The 19,505-nt window shown below is 39.5% G+C and overlaps 1 protein-coding gene across 6 annotated transcripts in view; it reads left to right on the forward strand.

The window, feature by feature from the left end:
• The window catches only part of LOC117423318 (histone deacetylase complex subunit SAP130-like), a 42,822-nt gene that overhangs the window by 17,140 nt on the left and 6,177 nt on the right, over positions 1–19,505 (forward strand). For 5 of the 6 annotated variants that reach the window (XM_034038865.3, XM_058990057.1, XM_058990059.1 and 2 more), the window contains 13 exons: positions 624–745; positions 1,311–1,435; positions 3,227–3,329; positions 5,311–5,404; positions 5,754–5,858; positions 8,265–8,406; positions 10,471–10,601; positions 10,694–10,966; positions 11,192–11,369; positions 13,088–13,192; positions 13,797–14,113; positions 17,817–18,035; positions 18,270–18,395. In XM_034038865.3, coding sequence (XP_033894756.3) covers positions 624–745; positions 1,311–1,435; positions 3,227–3,329; positions 5,311–5,404; positions 5,754–5,858; positions 8,265–8,406; positions 10,471–10,601; positions 10,694–10,966; positions 11,192–11,369; positions 13,088–13,192; positions 13,797–14,113; positions 17,817–18,035; positions 18,270–18,395 — 2,040 coding nt within the window. The remainder of the gene's footprint in view (positions 1–623; positions 746–1,310; positions 1,436–3,226; positions 3,330–5,310; positions 5,405–5,753; positions 5,859–8,264; positions 8,407–10,470; positions 10,602–10,693; positions 10,967–11,191; positions 11,370–13,087; positions 13,193–13,796; positions 14,114–17,816; positions 18,036–18,269; positions 18,396–19,505) is intronic. The other variant, XM_058990058.1, reaches the window with a different exon arrangement.

A 19,505-nucleotide genomic window follows, 5' to 3' on the forward strand; every position in this document is an offset into this window, starting at 1 on the left:
TTAAATTTTTTAACAATTATTTTTATTATTTTTTTCCAATTCTTATAATTTTGGAATGTCCAATTATTATTCAACCTGGCTCACCGCCTCAACTCCCAAACAAACTTGGGAGAGACTAAGACGAGCACTCTCGTTCTCCGAAACGAGTGCTGTCAGCCGTCCGCTTTTTTTCACTCTGCAAGCCCGCTGTGCAGCCATATTCAGAACTTACAGCGTCGGAGGACCATGCAGTTCTGAACTACGACCAGGCCTGCAGGCGGCCAGCCAGCCACAGGGGTCGCTGATGTGCGATGAGCCAAGGACTCCCCAGCCGACCTAACCCCTACCCCGCCCGGGCAGCGCTTGGCCAATTGTGTGCCTCCCCCTGGGAACTCCCATCCATGGTCGGCAGTGGCATAGCTTGGATTCGAACCGGCGATCTCCAAGCTATAGGGCGCATCCTGCACCCCGGGCGGAGTGCCTTTACCGATGCGCCACTTGGTAGCCCGATACAGATCTTTCTTCGCATTTCCATTTTGCTTCATGTTTACAAAATTTGAAACGCCCCATTTGTGGTTCACCTTGATGCCCCTATACTACCATTTTGTAAACTGACTTGTTCACCCCTGCGTTTCTGTTCTCAGGAGCGGCAGCTGCAGCAGTAATGTCCAGCTCCAAAGTGACGACAGTGCTGCGACCAGCCTCTGGACCCAGCAGCGGGACAGGACAAGCCACAGTGCAACACATCATCCACCAGCCAATCCAGGTACTGCTAGTTACTCCGCTGGAGCTGTGACACAGTTATTGACCCACCTGTTTGGTGAGGCCGCTGCAGGACCTGTTCAGAAATGTCCTGTTCGAAACCAATACAGATCTGGGATAATACTGAGTGTGTTTAAAAGTATACAGTTATTGGGTCCCCGAGGTGGCTCACCTAGTAAAACACTGTCCGCATGTTGTGCAGGGTGACTCGTATAGTTAGTGTGCAGGTTTGCATCCTGTCACTGGTCTTCCCTGGGGATTCCAGAAGGAGTGTCGTATTGACTGTGGTGCTCCTACAGGTTAGGGTGAACTGTTACTTCTCAATGTGCTGCAGCGGACCCCAGCGGTGCCTGGTGAGCATACCTACAGGGTTGACATCTGCGCTGTAGTTCCAAGGTGTAAAGAGGCAATTGATTTGGTCACGGGGTCTGAGGATGTCCACCGACCTTCAGTTCTCCTGAGCTGTTGTGGAGAATTGCTGCCCACATAAACTAGACGTCTGAGGAGTCTGTTATGTTTTATTTTTAAGGCAAACTATATTAAGGGAACATGCTCTCTGTCTGTTTCAGTCTCGCCCTGCTGTGACCACATCCACAGCAGTGCCACCCACTGTTGTGGCGACAGTCTCTGCGACAAGGGCCCAGTCTCCAGTGATCACTACCGCCGCGGCGCACATAGCCGACACAGGGCATGGGTAAGGAGTTCATCCTCGGTGCCAAACAAAAATCAAGTGGTGACATTCACACTCCTGGTGCCAGACAGCTTGTACAAATTAGTTGCTAAAGTACACCTTTAACAAAAGTCTGTCTCGCTGGCAAAAAAAAAAAAAAAAAAAGTTACACCAATGCTCATGGTCAATTTTTCTATAAATTGCATCATTATTTAAATCTTGTGTGTCCATACTGTATCTCCAAATTCTATTCCCAGTAGATTGTTGGATGATTAAGACCAATACCATATTGTCTTAATATTTCTCTTCAACGATTTGAGCCTTAAAAAAAAAAAAACACTATCTGAGGTTGCGACCTTTGTATTTGCAGGGGGTTGTTGTAGCTAACATGGGTTTTCATTTAAACATGATCTCTGGTACTACACTAGGTTAAAGAAATCTCTGTTTGCAGGCCTCGCTTTCAAATAGAATTGCACTTTCGTGATCATTTCACCTGGAGAGTGAAATCTTCCCACCCTGTCTGGGCTTTCTTTGGTCAGTAGTTACTTGCCCTAATGACTGACGTGCTTTGCAGGCAAGATTTTTTGACCCCAAGGACACTGCTCAGTGAAACGATCTAGGATGTCAAGCAAAAACAGATTTTCTGGAAGGCAAGCAAATAGAGAATTTTTTCACCCAGTGTTGTACCAGATGTAGATGATTATGATTTATTATTATTATTATTATTATTATTATTATTATTATTATTATTATTAGTGGGGCTTGCGAAGCAAGAGTCCCCACTTTAAATATTCGACATACTTCTTATTCTTTGGCACGCTACTCCTCTTACACTGTTTAAGCTAGAGACACCGTTCAAACTTTAAAACGTGTAGACCTGTCTGGAATAGTGTGCTTGTATACAACTTTTTGATATCTTTTATACTTTTTAAACTATTAAGCTTTTTGTCCTTTTTTTGTCCATCTTCATTCACTTTAATGGGACTTTTTTCAACATTCTAAAGCTCCCCATTGTTTAAAAACTCCCAGACTTCCAACATTCTATTTACTGTAAACGATGTAACTTTTGACACAAATCAACTACTTTGACCACTTTCCCAACAAGTAAGACAAAAAGTTATATGGAATCGTCCTCTACTCCTCTGCTATTCAAATCTGAAATTAAAACAGAAATAACTTTTACCAATCAAGAGGTACAGCTGTTTTTGTAACCGCATCAACTACATTTTCTCTAACTTTTTATAAACATCTGAATTTTTGAGCACTTTCCCAACAAGCTAGACAAAAGGTTAGAGGGTATGATATCTTCCTCTACTTCTCTGCTATTCAGATATGAAATCAAAACAGGAATGGTGTCTACCAATCAAGAGGTACAGCTGTTTTAGTAACTGCATCAACTTCTTTCAGTAGGATACTTCCTACTGTTGAATTAACTGTCAAAGAACTTTGAGAAATTTCAAATTCTAGCACATTCTAAGTATGAGACAGTTCGTAAACAATGTGACTTTTGACACAAATCAGCTACTTTGACCACTTCCCCAATAAAGCAAGCCCCACAACTTTACTTGTAAAGTTACCATCTAGTTATTATTATTTATTTATTTATTTATTTATTATTATTATTATTATTTTAATGAAAATACATGTTAGCTAAAAAGTAAACTAAAAGTTCTTATTAGTGAATGGAAGCCCACAACAGCTAGACTTATTTTATAAAATTATTTTGTTAGTGCAGACTTCATGTAAACTTTCACTTTATCACCACTAATTTTTCCACATAATAATTTATTCTTCAATTGCATTAATTACTTCCAGGCGACCATCGCTAACCATTCATCCTCCCCCAGCCACACGCATCACCCTGCCTTCACACCCTGCCCTCGGGGCCCAGAAGCCACAGCTCCACACCATGGCACAGGTAACTGGAACATCTCCCCAACTCCTGACTTCCGTCAAGCAGAGTTTGTGACAGCTTTATGAAGAAGCCCAATAACCAGGCCCTGATGCATTCTCATTTTGACACCATATTAGTTTTCCTCGAGTGTACTGACTGATACAACGTAATGGCTCGGCTCCAAGCTAGATCAGATGTGTTGTGAGACCAGAGCTTCAGTTTGGTTCGAAATAGCGAGTGGAAAAGAGGTATCTGATTTGTTGCTGTAATTGGCTGTTTTGTAGTGGATGGGTGCGAAGTAAAGCCAAGTTCAAAACAAAAGTTTGCCATTCAAGGGCTGTGCGCTATACTGTCAAGCGAGGATCCCCACTTGCGTAGCTTTGTGCATTTCATGTGTGTTTGTTTCTTCCAGCATTACCTATAGGGTAGGAATGGGAATTTTAAACATACCAACTCCTAAAGAAGTGGTTAAACGTTGAATAATGTGCTAGACGTGTAACCGGTGACGTAACATATTTCACCAAGCACATATTTTATAATGTGTTAATTTTAGTAGTTTATCATCCTATACAGCAGTCCATCGCGTGTTTGACTGCTGTGGTGCAACATTAAGTGCGGATATTATAAAAAGGAAGGGGTTTGGCAATTGCCTCCATGTAGTTTTTCTAATTGGTGCAACAGAAAGATTGACACGGGTGGGTTTTATTCTCGGTCGATCTGGTGCTTCATTGGTGCACTGTGTGTTCGTGCTGTAGTGGTAAGAAAAGCGTTTTTTTTCTGACATTTGTAATATATTTAATAAAGTTGCATCTGTAAACAAAGGAACGAGGTAAAGCCACATTTTGGAATTATTTTGAGGAACCGGACTTGAGAACCGTGGTATGTAAATTATGCCAAACAAAATTGCTGTACCTCAAACACAAGTTCAGTGCTTCATCGTTTGAAATAAAAACATTCACAATTACTGTGGATGGAGTTGCTGAATTTTTTTTTTTTTTCAATATTAATTCAGAGAACACATAAGTGTAAATTAATTATGTATAGGCTTTAATTTACCAGTATGCTTTTATGAAAATAATTTGTTAAATAAATAAATAAATAATAAAACAGTTCTTTATCTATGTAATTTGTCTACAGAAGGGGATATTTAATAAATAAATAAAAAGGATTTCCCATTTGTGGCACCGATTCCCTGAACAGTAGCGTTAATATAACAATGTATTGGAATCTGCCTTTGATAGATTCTGTAACACATGTAAGCTGTGTTTTATTATTTTTTTTTTAATTATTATTCTTGGTTTTGTTTTGTTCTTTGAAATATAATGTGAAAAAAAAAGTTTAAATTTAGTATATTCACTTTGTGCCTACAGAGCCAGCACAGGTACATCTCAATAGTGCAATACAAATACAAAGAGACATTTACTAAGATAAACATAATAATACAAATGCCTTTTAAAAAGGCTTTTTTTTTTAATATATAGATTCTATAGATTTTTTTGTATTGCACGCAGGACAGCCGCTATAAGATTGTTATAAAAATGTGCACGGATAAATCTACTGGTTAATCAACTAATTCCCATAAATTAACAGATCAGAAATTTGAATCGAGTAATGGCACTTTGGTGTGTACCTGTTGTGTTTTTTTTATTTTTTTTACTTGTAGTTTAAGTCTCTGCAATGTTAAAACGTTTTTTAACATTGTTTGCTATTTAGGGTTTCTTTGCTTAGAAAATACTAGCATGGGCTGTCAGTATACATCAGAATGTAATGTAAAGTTTGTGTAAGTAGATATGGTTTAAATGGTGACACCTGCATAGCATTTAAACATTTATAAAAATTTACATCCCTACTATAGGGTACAGCAGTTTTGCTTTAAGGTAATCTGAAATGAGACATCAGTGATGCAATCTAGATTTCACTGCTGATTTTGTAGTTTCTCCTGAAGACCTTGATCAACTTCTTCAACTTTTTTTTTTTTTTAAATGTATTTATTTTTTATTTCTAGAAATCCTCAATTTTCAGCACAGTGACTCCAGTTGCTGCAGCTACAGTGGCACCAATTCTTGCAACCAATACTGTTCCATCACCAACAACCGCAGGTAGGTACAGGCAACATCCCTTCTTTTGATACCTTTTATACTGATGCTTCATTTTAATGAATACAATAAGGCCTATAATAATACAAATAAATGCATTAACTTTGCTTGGTGTGAAGGTGTACTACAGTCATTGTAAATCCATGAACACAACCCAATCTCATTTCTTTAAGCCTTGGTCTGTATTGTTTGAACAGTACATCTTTTTGGGAAATGTAGCGACTTTTGGCAATCAATAATAATAATAATTATTATTATTATTATTATTATTATTATTATTATTAATATTAGTATTAGTATTATTATCTATAGCTAATAGGGTCCCCTGATCTTGCCATTTCCTCTGTTCCAGGCTCCATGCCCCACACACAGTCTGCAACCAGTACCATTGTAACCATGACAATGCCCCCTCACTCCTCAAATGCAACAGCAGCCACAACCTCCACAATCCCAGTGGGTAAGTGCAATGCGAGTCAAGATTAAAGTGAATGGAGCCAACAAAATCAGTCCATAAGCCTTACCTGGTGATCCATCATTTGCTACAAAGGTCTCAAATGTGCAGGTTTGAAAGAAAAAAAACACAAGTTATTGCAAACATGTATCTTCATTTTAAAACATGATATTCTGGTATGACATCAGGTTAAATAGATCTGTTTGCAAACCTTAGTCCTCAGGTGGTCATGCACTTCCTGGGTCATTTTCACCTTTGAGAGAGTAATTGTTCTCAACCATTCCCTGTCATTAACCAACCTGTACCCTCCCCTACCGATTGACTTGCTGTTCAGTGAAGAACATGCTTTGATCCCAATGACACTAATGAGGTGAAGGAAGCAAGGAAGTGAAACAGTAACAAACCATGAAACACACAGAACATTCCTTTAACCAAATGGTGCCAGATATCTTTTAAATGAAAATACACGTTTAAAATGTACAGATAATGTTCCGATTTGAAAGTCATTGTAAATGAGATATTTTTTGGCCATTAACTTAAGTGAACAATTGAAAGAAATAAAGCCATTTCTTCATGAAATCAGTTTAGGAGAATTGGCTATAACATTCTTAGTTTTATACACAATAGATCTATTCGGTTTACACCTAGAAATCTATCATTATTTTATCATCAAACTGCTAGACACCCAAATGTTGCCATTTTATATAAAAGAATGCTATAGCGGTGTAATTCTTTCATTTTGGTATGTAACAGTTTGATTTTTAAAAAGTTGAATCCTACTTGATGTACTACAGTGCCTATAGTAAGTATTCACCCCCCTTGAACGTTTTCACAGTTTGTTGTGTTACAACCTGAAATCTTGATGCATTTAAATGGGATTTTTTTTCCTTTTGATTTACACAACCTACTCAACACAAGAGGCAAGAGAATTTTGATTGTGAAACAGTTAATTAAAAATAAAAAAAAATACAAACTGAAATGTCTTGGTTAGATAAGTATTCACCCCCCTGAGTCAATACTTGGTAGAACCACCTTTAGCAGCAATTAAAGCTGTGAGTCTTTTGGGGTAAGTCTCTATAAGGTTTGCACATCTGGATCGTGCAATATTCGCCCATTCTTCTCGGCAAAATTGTTCAAGCTCTGTCAAGTTGGATGGGGATCGTTGGTGGACAGCAATCTTCAAGTCTTGCCACAGATTCTCAATCGGATTCAAGTCCGGGCTTTGACTGGGCAACTCTAGGACATTCACTTTCTTGTTTTTAAGCCACTCCAGTGTCGCTTTGGCTGAGTGCTTGGGGTCATTGTCCTACTGAAAGGTAAATCTCCGTCCCAGTCTCAGGTCTTTTGCAAACTGAAGCAGGTTTTCCCCAAGGATTTGCCTGTATTTAGCTTCATCCATTTTGCCCTCAACCCTGACAAGCTTCCCAGTCCCTGCCGATGAAAAGCATCCCCATAGCATGATGCTGACACCACGATGCTTCACAGTAGGGATGGTGTTACCTGGGTGATGTGCTGTGTTGAGTTTGCGCCAGACATAACGCTTTGCATGTAGGCCAAATAGTTCCATTTTTGTTTCATTGGACCAAATAATCTTTTCCCACATCTTTTCAGAGTCTCTCACATGCCTTTTTGCATGGGCTTTTTTCAGAAATGACTTCCTTCTTGCCACTCTTCCATACAGGCCAGATTTGTGGAGTACCTGAGCTATTGTTGACACATGGACAGTTTCTTCCATCTCAGCCATGGAACGCTGTAGGTCTTTCAGAGCTGCCATTGGCCTCTTGCTGGCTTCTCTGACCAATGCCCTTCTTACTCGGCTGGGAGGACGGCCTGGTGTAAGCAGACTCTGGGTGGTGCCGTATACCTTCTACTTCTTAATGATCGACTTGACTGTGCTTGAAGGGATATTCAATGCCTTTGAAATCTTTTTATACCCCTCCCCTGATCTGTGCCTTTCCACAACTTTATCCCGGAGTTGTTTTGAAAGCTCTTTGGGCTTCATGATAGTATCTTTGCTTTGAATGCACTACCCAACTGTGGGACCTTACAGAGACAGGTGTATTTAATCTGAAATCATGTAAACCACTTTTATTGCACACAGATGGAGTCCATTTCATTTATTGTGTGAATTCTGAAAGCAATTGGTTGCACCTGAGCTTACTTAGAATTGTCATGGCAAAGGGGGTGAATACTTATTTAATGAAGACTTTTCAGGTTTTTATTTTTAATTGATTTTGTTTTTTCACACATTGAAATTGTTGAGTAGGTTGTGTAAATCAAAGGAAAAAAAAATCCCATTTAAATGCATCAAGATTTCAGGTTATAACACAACAAACTGTGAAAACGTCCAAGGGGGGTGAATACTTACTATAGGCACTGTATATCAATTGAATGAATTTCTCTTGTTAACAGCTAAGGTGGTCCCTCAGCCCATTGCTCATACTTCTCCCCGGATCCAGCCTGATTACCAAGGCGAAAGAGGCAACCTCATTCCCATTTCAGGTCATAGGTCATCGCCAAACCCAGTTGCAATGGAGGCCAGAAATGACAACAGGTAGGCTTTTCTTCAATCAATCAATCAATCAATCAATCAATCGACCAATCAATCAACCGACCGACCAAGTCGGTTGAGAACCAATTCTCACTTTCAATGACAACCTGCCCAAGAGGCTTGCAAAGATCCAGCAACTTTAAAAATTAGACAGATACAGAGACAGAAAAGTAAGACGGTATCCAGCATTCCAGACAAATGTTACAGTAAAGCGGGTGGTAATGTGTACATTTTGGCTAAAGAGATCTACAGATACTAAAGTAGTTTTGAAAGGTATTCCAGCCATCTGCAGCAGAGAATCCGAACGACAAAACAAAGTGTTAAATGCAGGTCAATTGAAAAGGTATGAAATGAAGTGGAGATACTTATAAGAGATGGTTCTTCACACAGAGTGGTGAGGGTATGGAATAGGCTACCTGTCCTTTAAGACCCTTCTAGGAACCGGACAAGCTTGGGTGGAACGAATGGCCTCCTCGTTCATAAATGTTCTTTGTCTACCAAAAGCAGTTGGAACCTTGGGAGCAATCCATTTAAAAAATGTGTTGGATCTCAAATGTGAAATATCAAAAAGTAAAGGAGAAAACAGCTTGTGAGAACTCTAATATAAAAGAAATGCTGGCAGAGAGCACATAACATTCATGTTACACATGTCGGCTGCACAAGTCCTGTAGTTTGATGTGTTAACCCTTTACTGCCTAAGGAGACTGGCCATACATGGGCATGAATATGACCACTTTGTTTCAGCACTTAGTTTGGCAAACTTAAATCAGAAATTAAAACCCAGTATATCTACAGAAAGCATTAAGTAGTTGTTTCCAATGATCTTATTTTTTTGTTGTAGAATGTATTATTTTTTTCATATAAGCCACACCTCCCAAAATATTTTTAAACTGCCAATGTAGCGATTACAGGATCTGCGCAATTTTCAAATCAGAAATTAAATCTTGCACAGTTGCAGAGCTACACAAGGTTTTATGATGCATGGTATTTATTTATTTATTTTTTTAATGAAAAACAACCTCTGAAATGGCAAATGCAGACCACCTCCTAAGACTTTCCAAAAACTGAGACTGAAAACATTTTTGCCCTGTTTGTGATAAAAGTATATTTATTTGAGTATAGAGGTCACAAAAATAAAGAAATACCACTCGATGTTGAGTAATAACATTATTTTTTTAAATTTATTAAATAAGAAGCAACTTACAAGTATTGGTACAGTCTTCGACAAAACTTTGATAAGAATAAATAAATCGCACGCAAACAAAGTAAGTTAAATAATAATAATAATAATAATAATAATAATAATAACAATAATAACAATAGCTAAATAATGACTCCATCCTTTTATTCACACAGAAACAAAGACATAGAAAAAGTAAAGTAATAATAGTAAAAATGACCCGACTGCTATTTAGGCATCAGATGCAATTGTTTTGTTTTGCCTCCATCTATCTCCTGAGCAGAAACAATTTCAAAAAAGGAAAACAATAAATATGTGTAATTTAAAAATAATAAAAATAAATGATCTGATGCTGGTATAGTAGTTAGTCTTGTGTAGTGTATCTATATAAAGTCGTCTCCTAGTCATGCGCACACACACAGACAAAAAAAAAAGTTTTTTGAAATGTTTGTTTGTTTTTTTTTAAAGCAGATATAAAGTTTACAAATAAATAACAAGGCGGCTAATTAATCCAAGTACTTACCTTTCAAATAAGCACTCCTGGACTTGTAGAACTGGAGTAACATGTTTTAAATGGACGAGTGTCTATAAGAATCTGCAGTGAACACAGCTAAAATGGTGGTGTCTGTGACACGTCTTCGTAATTAATATTATACGTCCCACCCATCCAAGCCCTAAACCGATTATATAGAGACATAGCCCGTAGTCATGGCTGTGACCCATGTAAAAAAAACAAAACAAGATTGGTGATTGGACGGCCGAGATATGACATGAAATATCTTTTAATGTCGGCAGCAAAGGGTTAAATTGTGGTCTTTTTAATGTGTCCAAAATAAGTCCATACCTGTCTTACTTCAGGGTTTCAAACATTGCTCTCTGTTTTGCAGGCAGCCTATGCCAGTGCCAGTGCCTATGCCAGTGCAGTTCCAATACTTCCAGTACAATCCATCTGCATATCCCCTGGCTCACACCTACACACCCATTACCAGCTCTGTCTCCACCATCCGCCAGTTTCCAGGTAAGGAGACCACCTCCCCTTTGCAAGGGGGATCATTTGTATAAATGTGTAATCAAAACTTCATAACTGTTTAATCTCTTCCCTTTGGTCAGTTTCTGCTCAAGCTCCCAGTTCAGCCATCCCTGCTCAGGCTGGTGTAGGGGTCCACCTCAACCCTGTGCAGCTAATGACAGTTGAAGCTTCCCATCGCTTGGGGCTCCAGGCTGCAGCAATCGGCACACAGGGAATCCAGACTGCAACATTGGGTACACAGGGAATTCAGCCAGCTCCAATAGGAACGCAGGGGCTCCATCCTGCAGCACCAATTGGCACCCAGGGAATCCAGACAGCACCAATCGGCTCGCAGCAGACTGAGGCTAAGTCAGGTAACTTCAAGAACTTATATTGCAAAGAAGTCATCTGGGTAATGGCTGTGATCTATAAGCTGGAAGGCAAACTAGTGTCAAGCAGTGCATTTATCATTTACTACTCCGTTTACTGCAGGAGGTTTGCATGTTATCAGCAATTATAGATGCCTAATCTTGTAGGCCTCTGGAGGACCAGAGTTACCAATGTTCAACGTTCTTTCTTACTTCTTCATCTCTCCATAGTGGTTTTGGCAGATGGTTCCACTCTTGTTGCCAACCCCATCAGCAACACGTTCAGTGCAACTCCAGCAGGCGCCACCACAGTGGTGCAGACTCACCCACAGGGCGGCAGCACTAATGTGCCAACACTGGTTTCCTCCCCGCGCCCCAGCATTCTCCGCAAGAAACCCACCAATGAGGGGTAAGCAGTGCCCTCCCTAGATCAGCTGCAAGGATTCTAAAGCTTCTCTAGTATCAGAATGTGGGTTCAGATCCCTGCTTGCTGTCAGTCTCAGATTTGAAATGGTACGTGTGATCGGCATGAAGGCTAAAAGTTTACATTAGAATTTGTAAAAAAAAAAAAAAATGGAGAATGATTGTATCTCATCTGTAAGACGACCCAGGACCAAGATCTTGCAGAGTCTAAATGTGCCTGCAAGCCTTGAATCCTGTGTCTGGAAATTGAATACTACAAAGCCAATAAAGGTCATGTCGTATTATACAGCTGCTAGCCAGAAGAATGTACCCCCCCTCCCCCCAGTAGGTAATTTTATCACTTTGGCGTAACCACATCTTGAGGGGGATCATTTGAATTCTCCCAGAGTATTAATTGGGCTTGCATAAACAGCGTTAACTTTAAAATTCAAAGCAATAGAATGACAAAAAACCGGTTTATGTTATGTAAACAGTTCTGTGTTGAATGACTGTTTTTAAAGTGCTAAGCATTTAAAAATAAAAAGGGGCTATCAACAGTAAATGCCTTTAATATGCTACAAACACCAATATAAAGTACAGCAGAACCTCAGTGTTACAAACACCTTGAGAAATGGAGGTTGTAGGTCTCAGATGTCTAAAATGAGTTTTCAATGTTTTTAATGAATGTGTACACCTGCTTTCGCTTTCTACACGATCAGTATGGCGAATAATCCAAGGATACAGCACAGTAAAATGCAATACTCATTGTAGTGGTTCTGAAGTCCTATAAATGGAAAATTGTAACTGTAGCAAAAGCACAAAGTCCTGTAAAGGGGAGTGGAGTACCATTTACTCTCAATTCTACGGGGGCAGCGCAGTAGAGGCAGACTGGTATATAAATACATTTTTTTTTTAAACTCGCAGCTTAATTTACTATAGGAGGTAATAACCAGGCTACTGTAAAGCATGCCGTAGTCAAGTCCCCTGCACCTCTGCACTATATTCTGCAAGTATTCTGTGCATGGTAGCCTATACAGTATATGAAATACATGCCTATTTGCTCACTGAATATGTTTGTTCAGTACTGTACTGTATCGGGTAATAAGCAGGGTACTGTAAAGAATGCAGTTATCAAATAGTGCCATTGGAAACTAATGTATTATACACCATATGGACTTGGCTAAACAAACGCATGTTTAGGGATAAATCTGTAATTTTAGAAGCAGTACACTGCTTCTACATCTCCCTCAGCTCTCCCGCAACTCAATCTAATCTGCCAGTAAGAGGGAGCTGTGATAGTGCTATGTGAAAAACCTAGATTTTAGTAACCCAGGAATATGGAACAGGGTGCAAATGCAACACAAAAGGATGTTTTTGGTATTAAAATAAAGGTAAGCGATTTAAGTTTAATCACGTAAGGATATCCCATAGTCTTCAAAGAGTTATGAAATCTGTTCATTTTTAAAGACGCTGGAGTGCATTTTTATCCCGTGCTACTGACGAAGGGATAAAGGAGTTGTACATCTTCAAGGATAGAGGTAGCAAGACAGCAGAATAGAAATGCCTACACTTGTAGGTGCTGAGAATAGTTTGTGATCTGGGTATCGTGACTCGGCAAAATCTGGGGTGAATTTGCGGAGGATAAACTCAACTTCCCACCCTGTTGTACTGTAAAACTTTGTGAAATAGAAAGTGGTTGATATTTGATCTGTTGTTGTTTTCCAGGTCTGCGGTACGTAAAAGCCTGATCCCAGCGCAGGCAGGTGAAGCAACTAGCCCACGGATAGACAGCACTATGAGGAGCGCGTCTGGGTCACCACGACCGGCAGGGTAAGGGATTGGGAGCTGGGGGTTAGTGCTTTTCCTTTTGTCTTTTATGTAAGGCTTCAAAAAGATAACCTGGGATCAAGTTAATGGTATATGACTTGTCTACAATACCAAAAGCCCCTTCTCCAGCACTAAGTGTGTACTACTTTTATATTGAAAAGAAAGATGAACTGTAGTCCATGAAAATCAGTTGACATGATTATTTTAGGATCCACTTGACAAAATGTGGTTTGGCACACATTCTTGAGCACCTGAGATCATTGTGATCTACTTTTTCCTGTGTTCTGGGCTCTGATTTTGTTATACATTACTCAACATATGCTGTAAGTGAAGGTTATATTGATTTATCTTTTTCATGACACTTGCACCTGTAATATGGTGCTTATGTCCTTGACTGTGGGATATTTATCATGGTGACATACTGTCTGTAGTTTTCTTAACTATCTTCACAGCATTTTAAGTACATTTTAAATGTATTCCAAAATATATTTTGTATTTTTGCAGATTAAAATGTATTTACTGAAAAGAAAGGGAAGCTGCAGATTTATTTTGATGGCTCAGGGGTCCTGAAGTGTTTTTGATCTAATTTCTTTGAATTTATTTGCAGAGCAAAACCAAAACCGGAGATCCAAGTAGAGGCTTTGTCCAATCAGAGCAGCGAGCAGCAGACAGTCCCGGCCCCTCCCCAGCACCCCTCGCAGACTATTTCAGCCATCTTGACGGCGGCTGCTCCTCCTTCCCAGCCAACAGCGGCTCTGTCAACACTTCCAGCAGCCATGGCTGTGACCCCGCCCATCCCTGCATCAATGGCCAACGTAGTGACCCCTCCCACCCAACCAGCAGTGAGTAGCACAGCAGCCTCAGCTGTCAGCTGCGCCTTCCCAGAGATCAAAATCAAACAGGAGGTGGAGCCTATGGAGACAGGTAAATTTGAAGTTTTTTTTTTTTAATTGTCTGTTCAATTTGACTTTATGGTATGGATGTGGATGCTGTTTCTCTTGGAAAATTAAATGAATCTAATTTTTTTTATTTTTTTTGTATATATTTTATTTATGTCTCTCTCTGTCTTTGTCTGTGTGTGTGTGTGTGTGTAAAAGTTTACATACCCCAATGGAAACTTATCATTTCTAAATTCCTCAAAACAAAGAATTTCAGGAAAAATCTTTTGTAGCAAAAGTTTTGCTTTTGTGGATGAGGAAAAAGTTACAAGAAATAGATTTATACAATTATTTATTTTAGCAGTTTTTTTGAAAAACTAAAAAAATGCTAATTCAAAAGCATTCATACCCTTTGATATGATAGTATTGTCTACAAGGTGCTAGAAATTTCAATGTGATAATGCAGAACCTAATTCTAGAGAAGTCTAGAAAATGCTGGATTGTAGGTGAACATTCTAGGAGAGTATAAAAGGGTTAGACATAGGATGATTGCTGTCATTACCAATAAGTCAATATGGGGAAAAATAGCTATCTGAAGACCTTAGGCAGAAAATGTATTTATTGTCATAAAGCTTGAGAAGGATACAAGAAGATTTCCAAGCATTTGAGTATCCCAATTTCAACATCAATAAGTACCAGACTCATGGTACTGTCACAACACTCCCTCAGTCTGGAAGAAAGAAGGTTATTTCACCAAGAACAAGTAGAAGAATTGTGAGGAAGGTTAATAACAATCCGAGATTGACTGCCAAAGATATTCAAAGTGAATTGGCTGCAAGTGGGACTGGGGTTTCCATTTCCACCATTGGTCGAGTATTGCATGGTGAAGGTGTCAATGGTCGCAGGCCAAGGGAAAAGCCACTCTTACGAAAATGTCACAAGGACAATCGCTTAAAGTTTGCAAAATGACATTTGAATGCTGGATATGAGTTCTGCCAAAATCATGCCAAAAGCTAATTTGACAAATATCCTAATTGTTTAAAAGAGGTTATTATTTGCTAAAGGTGCCTCAACTAGCTATTAATTTAATTATCCTGTCAGGGTATGAATATTTTTAATTAGCACTTTTGGAGTTTTGCTGAAATAAATAATTGTAGACATTATTTCTTGTAACTTTTTTCCTCATCCCCACAAAAGCAAAACTTTTGCTACAAAAGATTTTTCCTATAATTTGTTTGAGGAAATTTCTAGAAATTTATAAATTTCCATTGGGGTATGTAAACTTTCGATGAATATATATATACAGTGCCTTGCGAAAGTATTCGGCCCCCTTGAACTTTGCGACCTTTTGCCACATTTCAGGCTTCAAACATAAAGATATGAAACTGTAATTTTTTGTGAAGAATCAACAAGTGGGACACAATCATGAAGTGGAACGAAATTTATTGGATATTTCAAACTTTTTTAACAAATAAAAAACTGAATAATTGGGCGTGCAAAATTATTCAGCCCCCTTAAGTTAATACTTTGTAGCGCCACCTTTTGCTGCGATTACAGCTGTAAGTCGCTTGGGGTATGTCTCTATCAGTTTTGCACATCGAGAGACTGAAATTTTTGCCCATTCCTCCTTGCAAAACAGCTCGAGCTCAGTGAGGTTGGATGGAGAGCATTTGTGAACAGCAGTTTTCAGTTCTTTCCACAGATTCTCGATTGGATTCAGGTCTGGACTTTGACTTGGCCATTCTAACACCTGGATATGTTTATTTGTGAACCATTCCATTGTAGATTTTGCTTTATGTTTTGGATCATTGTCTTGTTGGAAGACAAATCTCCATCCCAGTCTCAGGTCTTTTGCAGACTCCATCAGGTTTTCTTCCAGAATGGTCCTGTATTTGGCTCCATCCATCTTCCCATCAATTTTAACCATCTTCCCTGTCCCTGCTGAAGAAAAGCAGGCCCAAACCATGATGCTGCCACCACCATGTTTGACAGTGGGGATGGTGTGTTCAGGGTGATGAGCTGTGTTGCTTTTACGCCAAACATAACGTTTTGCATTGTTGCCAAAAAGTTCGATTTTGGTTTCATCTGACCAGAGCACCTTCTTCCACATGTTTGGTGTGTCTCCCAGGTGGCTGGTGGCAAACTGTAAACAACACTTTTTATGGATATCTTTAAGAAATGGCTTTCTTCTTGCCACTCTTCCATAAAGGCCAGATTTGTGCAGTATACGACTGATTGTTGTCCTATGGACAGAGTCTCCCACCTCAGCTGTAGATCTCTGCAGTTCATCCAGAGTGATCATGGGCCTCTTGGCTGCATCTCTGATCAGTCTTCTCCTTGTATGAGCTGAAAGTTTAGAGGGACGGCCAGGTCTTGGTAGATTTGCAGTGGTCTGATACTCCTTCCATTTCAATATTATCGCTTGCACAGTGCTCCTTGGGATGTTTAAAGCTTGGGAAATCTTTTTGTATCCAAATCCGGCTTTAAACTTCTCCACAACAGTATCTCGGACCTGCCTGGTGTGTTCCTTGTTCTTCATGATGCTCTCTGCGCTTTAAACGGACCTCTGAGACTATCACAGTGCAGGTGCATTTATACGGAGACTTGATTACACACAGGTGGATTCTATTTATCATCATTAGTCATTTAGGTCAACATTGGATCATTCAGAGATCCTCACTGAACTTCTGGAGAGAGTTTGCTGCACTGAAAGTAAAGGGGCTGAATAATTTTGCACGCCCAATTTTTCAGTTTTTTATTTGTTAAAAAAGTTTGAAATATCCAATAAATTTCGTTCCACTTTATGATTGTGTCCCACTTGTTGTTGATTCTTCACAAAAAATTACAGTTTCATATCTTTATGTTTGAAGCCTGAAATGTGGCAAAAGGTCGCAAAGTTCAAGGGGGCCGAATACTTTCGCAAGGCACTGTATATCTATATCTATATCTATATCTATCTATATATATATATATATATATATATATATATATATATATATATATATATATATATATATATATATATCACCTGCATTTTACTTTGGTCCAGAATATTGTTCAATGTTTTGGACATATCACTAGTACACATTTGTGGGGGGCGGGGTTATGCTTTAACACCTACAGCAACAAAGCAAGATGCCTGTTTCAGTTCTAAAGTGCCTGTACTGCAGGTGGACCTAATTTAGATTTGTATAAAATACTACTTTAACTTTGCTTGGAAAAAAATATTAAGCTTGTAACAAACATGCATGCACAGCACAGTCACAAAATGTACAGGTCTGCACTGGACAGCTGTGGCCTTGGCATACACAACAAGTTACCACTTGTAAAAAAAAAACAAAAAAAAAACAAAAAAAGGGATCTGTGGGAAATACACCCTCAATGAAGCACAGAGAAAAGTGCCTGGGATGTCATTTGTTTAATGAATCCTTTATTTATTTATTTTTTTTAATGTAAATAACATTACATTTCATCTCCACTTCCTCTCGAAGTATTACATTGTATGTCATCTCTGTAAACTAGCAAAATGTCTTAAGATCACTTGGTACCTTGTAAGTTAGACAGGTTTTATGATGTACCTGTTTAACACAATGAACTGCATCACACAACACAGCAATCCAACCTCCAAACTCCACAAAAAGCCCAGTTTCACTATCGAGTGGCAGAACTGTCTGCAAAGGGTTACTTTTTTGCTGTGGGTTCCAATTGTTTTGTTTTTACTTACGAAGTGCCCACGCTGCCTCCCACAGTGCCCCCTGCCCTCACCCCATTTGGCAGCTCTCTGGGGCTCCCTTCAGGGGACATACCCCCTGGTGCCTCCCCCAGGAAAAAACCTCGCAAGCAGCAGCATGTCATCACAGAGGAGAGCGAGATGATGGAGACCAACAGCACAGATGAGGAGAAATCCAGTGCCAGGCCCCTTGCAGGCAAGGCTGAGAAACGCAAGTTACCGCCAAAGGAGTACATAGGTAACTGTGGGTCTGCTTCAGCTCAAGAGCTAACGGATTCATTTAGTAGCCTAAACTGTGTTTTTTGAATGCACTGTAACGGATTATTGAATATGAAAGGTTTTAAATTGCTTGCGATTGTAACCCCTCCAGGAACATTAAATGTTTAAACAAGACACTTTGTAACACTTCTGAAGTATGAAATAATACATACGGCAAAGTTGCATGACTGTTTGTGGTTTGATTCTTTTTCAGATGAGGAGGGCGTACGATATGTGCCAGTTCGCACCCGACCACCAGTCACTTTGCTTCGCCACTACCGCAATCCATGGAAGGCTGCCTATCACCACTTCCAGAGATACAGTGACATTAGGGTGAAAGGTCAGTCTGCTGCCGGTTTTGTTTAAGAATCTGGTAACATTTTCTCCACATCAATAGTTATTTAGCATATACCAAGATTGTGAAACCTAAGGTAGAATTATGGATGGATATTCTAACTTGTTCAGATTTACCATGTATATCTGTGGGTATCCTTGCCCCTGGGTGTATTTTATGTTTGTTTTATATAGTTTGGGTTCTGTATCACGGGGGGAGTTAATGTGTGTTATGTGAGCATGCGGATGTGGGTTTGTGTGTGGAATAGTGGTGACAGGGAGGCAGTTAAAATCCTCCCTGTAAAAACACGTGGGAATGTGGCTGGAGCCATGAATTGAAATAAATGATTAATTGAGGCTCCAGCCACAGGTGTATAAGTAGGGTGAGAAAAGGTTAGTGATGGTGAGAATTAATGTTGGTGAAGGTATGTGTTTTGTGTTCTGTGCTGTACTGCATTTACGTCCGTGTTTGTTTATGTTCGTGAGTGTTCTAAATAACCTTTTGTTTTGGCCCTTGTGTCTTTTATTTGTTAAATGTGTTTTGTTTAGAGTTTCTGTCAGTTATTTTTTGTTTGTTTATAATTAAACGTGCGCACCAGCATTTACAACACAAACCTGCGTTCTCTGCCTCCTGAGTCACTCTTCCTGATTACAACAGCCGGGCCAGTGAAGTCATCCTGTCACAAATATCATTTTCTATTTGTCTTTCCATTCTGGTGACTCAGAAGTTAAAAGCACCAATTAGTGTCAATGACTGACATGTGGTACACTAGAGTGTAACCAATAACCCTTCCCCGTGCCTCTAGTGGATGCAAGATATGCATCAGCAAAAAATCTAACTGTGACAGGTTGGCTGAGTGTGTGGTGTAAACAACAGAAAGACCAGTCCAGTTTCGATGCACAAGCCCCGGATTTTATTTCACCAAAAATAATAATAGGGGCGCCGGGACCAACAAAAATATAACGAGGGGTTGCAGTCCCAAACAAAGAGAGAAACAAAGGACCAAAAAAACCCCAATCGAACACAGTCCGTCTTTCCTCAATCCAGGAAGGAAAACAGCGACAACAGGTCCGGCACTTCCGGGTTTGCGCTCCTCCGGCGTAATCCTGGAGCGTC

Source organism: Acipenser ruthenus, chromosome 17 (genome assembly GCF_902713425.1).
Source record: "Acipenser ruthenus chromosome 17, fAciRut3.2 maternal haplotype, whole genome shotgun sequence".
Classification (NCBI taxonomy): Eukaryota; Metazoa; Chordata; class Actinopteri; order Acipenseriformes; family Acipenseridae; genus Acipenser; species Acipenser ruthenus.